The 5,389-nt window shown below is 34.5% G+C and overlaps 1 protein-coding gene across 1 annotated transcript; it reads left to right on the plus strand.

Annotated features, from left to right (window-relative positions):
- Nucleotides 1-2,691: 2,691 nt before the first annotated feature.
- Nucleotides 2,692-4,106, plus strand: LOC114740960 (short-chain dehydrogenase reductase 3b-like). Its single transcript, XM_028929216.1, has 2 exons — nt 2,692-2,705; nt 3,353-4,106. The coding sequence occupies exons 1-2, from the start codon at nt 2,692-2,694 to the stop codon at nt 4,104-4,106; spliced, it is 768 nt and encodes a 255-aa protein (XP_028785049.1).
- Nucleotides 4,107-5,389: the final 1,283 nt, after the last annotated feature.

Raw genomic sequence — 5,389 nt, forward strand, 5'->3', positions numbered from 1 at the left:
AGTGCAATTAATGCTCAATCTATTTCTTAAAATAGTCTAAAATATACATTCCAAACATATGAAAGAATATGATTTATCAATAATTCCATAAGCTCTCTTAGTTTTTATTCACAATTAACTTAATACTTATCATTCAATTCCAAGCTAAGAGATTTCAATTTCTAACCATCTATTGATCTTCTTAAATCTTTGATCTAACATTCCTCCAACCACCTTTCCAATAACTTCTATTGATTGTCACTTGTTAACCCATACCTTAAAATAATTTCTAAACATCATAAACATTAGTCCATTTACAATGTCCATTCACTATTTGGAAACCTCAAACAAACCCCAACAATGAATTTCAAATCAATTCCTAGCTTAATTCCCTTCATCCTCAAAACAGCCACCAAATTAATTCCTAAGTTCAATCATTTAAGCTTTAAAATTTCCTATTGTTTTCTTTCTATTACGATTGATCTATTCCTTACTATTCTGTTAATCCTTCCCCAAAATCTTTCTGCAATATCTCCATTCAAAACCCCTGGCTCAAGCCTGTTCACAACCCATGGTACCAAATTCCAACTTAACAATCCATTAAAAACCCGACTTTAGACTCAACAAAACAGGAAGTTTAAGTTTAACCATTACTTCCACAAACAAACACCTACTGTGTTGCATCTAGATATTTTAAACTTATTTTTACTTATCATTCCCAACACCTATGCATTCAGAAACTTAAACTCTTGTTCGATCATCATAGAGCAATATCAAACGGTAAGCATTCAGACACAAGCATCACATATATATTTATATACTCCTCCGGTCCTTAATATAGGACCTAATTCTTGAGTTGATTTTGGTCCTAAATATAAGATCCATTTCTCATATTTATCAATTTTATCTAAATTACCCCTATAGATACTTTTTCAACCATAATTAAGTAAAAGAGAGAGAGGGTATTAAGAAAGATGATTATAGTGTTTTAGGAAAAATGTGTCAATTTTCTTATAATTAACTAACTTACCTAACTTTCTTAATCTAATCAAATTAGTTAAATGGGTTTTATATTAAGGATCGGAGGAGTATTTCACGGTTCTAGTCCCCCATAGATTACCCTATCAGACACGCTCTCAGAAAACAACAACCCCATTCCGTCACCGTTTTGGAATTTTCCCAGCATCAACTTTCAACTTAAATTCTGTTTTTCAATCATCATTTTCGAAACATAGCAGCAACTTCGCATACAACCAGCAAATGCACATGCATAAATACCGTGTTATTACTTTCTTCCATCTCTAAGTTTCAACACCAACCAGAGGCTCATTTTAATCCCTGTTTCGGTCGAACCAGAACAGGGGAAGAGAGTTATGCACGTCTATCTACTTATATCAGTTTCAGCCTTCAACTTAGCTCTATAAACTCGAAGCTTATGAACCATGGAGCATATACCCCCACACACTCTGTTCAGACAGTAACGCAGAGGCAAAGAAATGGACATGCAAGCTCAAAAACAAGTATCATACACTTCAATCTACCCATAGAATTCGAATCCATCAATCCATCTCTTCACTGGTTCATTTTCTCTCTCTAAGCTCATCTCTCTCTCTCCCCTCGACTTCGCCGGTAATGTGAACCAAAACCAGAAAATGAAGACAGCAATAAACTCGTGAAGCTCACCTTGTTTAGGATCCAATCTTGCATGCAATGGATACCCCCTCCGGTCACTCCTCCAGTTCCGCCGAGCTTTGCTTCTCTCGTGCTCTCTCTACGGTCGCGGAAATGAAATGAAGATGGTGAGAATGATCTGATGATATAAAGGAAGTGGCATGCGTGTGAGGTGGGTGGGTAGAAATGAAATGCCCATTTTACCCTTACCCTCTATTTTCTTTCAATTTCATCCTTCCACTATAATTCTGAAATAATGAGATAAATCCAGAAATTATTCCACCATGTTTTATATGGATCTTTCTTTCCATTAGCTTCTTTGTCCCATAAACTAATTTCTCTAAAAATTTTGGGTCAAAAATTAACTCATAACTATTTTTCTTGAGTTTTTCAAGAAAATAACTCTTAATTCCAGAAATTAATCCTTAACCCATTTTAAGGATTTTATGCCTCAAATAACTTCTTTACCTCATAAGATAATTTCCCTAAAATTTTCTAGTTAATTAGAGACCTCTAATTATTTTCTAAGAAAATAACCCATTTTGCTATGAAAATAGCTTTAAAATCATTTAAGCCACTTTTTGGGGAATGAACTTTTCCAAAATATTTCTAAACCTTAAAAATCAATATTTCATAATTTTTCCCAATTGTGATTGAGCCATTAAATAATTTTAATTTCTGCTCATTCTGAGTCAGAAAATTCGAGATGTTACAATAATAATAATAATAAATGAAGGACAGACAATAACCCATAAATGTGAACAAGAAAAACTTTCTCCATTAGGGAGAATTAGTTGATTTTCTTGGGAATCATCGAGCCTTTGATTAATATATTGGTAATGGCACTAAGCTTTTGGAGAGAAAAGGCCAAAGGGGCAGTCCTCAGAAGCATCCTTTCGACAATATAAACATTAGCTTATATCCTCTCATAATTTGGAGAACCAACCAACATAAACGCCATATCCAAGAGCTTTATTTGCAGGTTAATTCATTTGAAACCTCATGATGACCACTAAAGGAAACGCAGACACCGCCCTGCTGATGCCAAAGGGGAGGTAAATCCTTTCATTTAATTACATTTTCGATCTTCTTCTTCTGTGTGTGTGTATGTATCAAAATCAGTTAGGATTTCATCACCTTAGTGATCATTTGGAAAACAGTTAGGGGCTGAAAATGTGACTCCTCCATCATTCTTTGTAATTAATTTCTCAACTTCCCAAATTTCTTTTTTTTTTCCCCGTCTTTTTCTCCTGGTCATTAGATTTTATATCAAATGAGTAGCATCAATTTGATATCTTATGAGCACAAAATTGTGTAGTATTGAAATTGTTAAAAAAATTTCAAAGAAAAAAAATTCTAAAATTGTGCAGTTTTAATTTTTTTTGAAGAATTGTTATAAAAAAAAAGAATCAAATTTACAACATTTCATATCCATAAAATATCAAAATGCATTCATTTTATATAAAATCTAATGATCAGAAAAAAATAAAAAGAAAATTAGAAACTTGGAATATTACGAAGCACATTAGAGAACATCAGAGGGAAACATATTTAAAGGCCCTAAATCCCCAATGATAGCCATGATTTAAAGTCTAAAATCACGTTGTAATTAATGCAAAATTTAATTAATGCCCCATCATAAAAGACGTAAGAATCTGACGGATTTGTGATTTCAATCTGGTCTTTCTTTGAGATTGTGCAGGCTAGAGGGCAAAGTGGCTCTTGTGACAGGAGCAGCAAGTGGAATAGGCGAAGCAACAGTGAGACTATTCGCAGAACATCGAGCCTTCGTTGTAGCAGCTGATATTCAAGACCAACTCGGCCATCAACTCGCTGCTTCCATACCCTCAAACTCAATCACTTACCATCACTGTGACGTAACAGACGAATCCCAGGTTGAAGAAACACTGAACTTCACTCTCCACAAACATGGAACCCTAGACATACTAGGTGCCTTCTCCGGCATCCTCGACCTCGACCTCCACGAATTCGACGCCACCATGGCTGTTAACGTCCGAGGCATGGCCGCAACGATCAAGCACGCTGTTTGTACTATGGTCCAAAACAACATACGAGGATCAATCATATGCACTACGAGCTTGGCTGCTTCCATTGGAGGATCTGGTCCTCATCCTTACACGACATCCAAGCATGCTCTCCTTGGACTGGTAAAGTCAGTGTGCGGCGAACTCGGTGCGCATGGGATTCGAGGGAACTGCGCGTCGCCGGCAGGCGTAGCGACCCCGCTGGTCTGTTCGCTGTTTAATGTGAAGCCTCACGAAGTTGAAGAAGCTATGTCTTCGAAGGCTAATCTTAAAGGGGTTGTGTTGAAGGCGAAGCATATTGCAGAGGCGGTTTTGTTTCTTGCTTCTGATGAATCTCTTTATATCAATGGGCACAACTTGGTGATTGATGGCGGCATCTCTGTGGTTAAAAATCTTTTCTCAAAAGATTAATTAATGCATTTATTTAGCAAATGGTTCGTTGAGAAGCATAATTATATAGAGCCAAGAATAATATCTTGTGTGAGTAATCCCAGCTTCTTCGTGTTTTTTTTTTTGGGCTACATATAGGTATTCTTTTATTGGAAGATCCTATTCGAAATACTGTTGAACCCTAAATAAAGATAGTTCTTTCAGTAAAGATTCAAACTTTGATTTGTCACATTGTGAGAAAATGACCCTTTCTGCTATTCTGCTAAAGTTGTTGTGTTCGGTCTTCATTGTCACTATATATATAAAAAGGAGCTACATATGTAAAAGAGATTTATATTTTTGGCTTACAATATTTGATATTCCGAACCCATCATACTTCAACAGGAGAATTTATTCGGAAACCTTTTTTGCTTGATATTTGAAGGGGGTGGAAAAGCTACACTTTGTGTCGGCCCAGTAGTCGGCCCAATAAGCCTCAATTATCCTATAACTAGCTGTAGAAAGGAGGAAGAAAAACAAAAAGTAAGCAAGTTACTTATATCTATGAGGTCTAGTTCATATAAGTAAATTTAGAAATTTATATACGCACTTCGATAACGAACAGTAAAAAATAAGATTGAAAAACTTGAATAAATAAACATAAGTAATTTGATTTGAGTTTTGTCCTCTATATATACACACATCCCAAACAAACATATACCGACTAAGGCACTAACAGAAAACTAATTATGACAACTTTCAATTCAACCCATTAAATTCAAGAATATTATATCCGCATGCAAAAGCCATAATGTAACTATCAGAATCACGGTAAATGTTCGAATATCAAACGAAAATATTTATGTCTATGTTATAAAGAATAACATGTAGTGTTCACTTATTTTTTTTTTTAAAGAAAAATATCACTTCATTAAATATTTTTATACGAAATAATAAATTATTTTATCTTTATATAATATGTTGACAATTTTTTTTGAGTGAAAAGAATGTATCAATAATTGATCGATTATATGATTATCTAAAACTCTGGGGACACTGAAACACAACAATGCACGAACCCAAGCGCAATAGCTATCCCATTGGATATGGGTACTGGATTATGCTGGAATATTCAGGATCCTTTCCTCTTAGATTTATATGCTTGCATTTTGATAGAAGCACATTTTTCATGTATTGTACAAAATTTGATAAATAAGTTGTACTATCAAAACTAACAAAGAACGTTATTTGTTATAAATTCTATTATATGCATTGGCATAATGATAGAATTGAGATGACCAAATATTCTCACTTTAGAAAGTAAC

Source organism: Neltuma alba, unplaced genomic scaffold, assembly GCF_004799145.2.
Source record: "Neltuma alba isolate B1F8T4 unplaced genomic scaffold, ASM479914v2 tig00003209_pilon, whole genome shotgun sequence".
NCBI lineage: Eukaryota > Viridiplantae > Streptophyta > Magnoliopsida > Fabales > Fabaceae > Neltuma > Neltuma alba.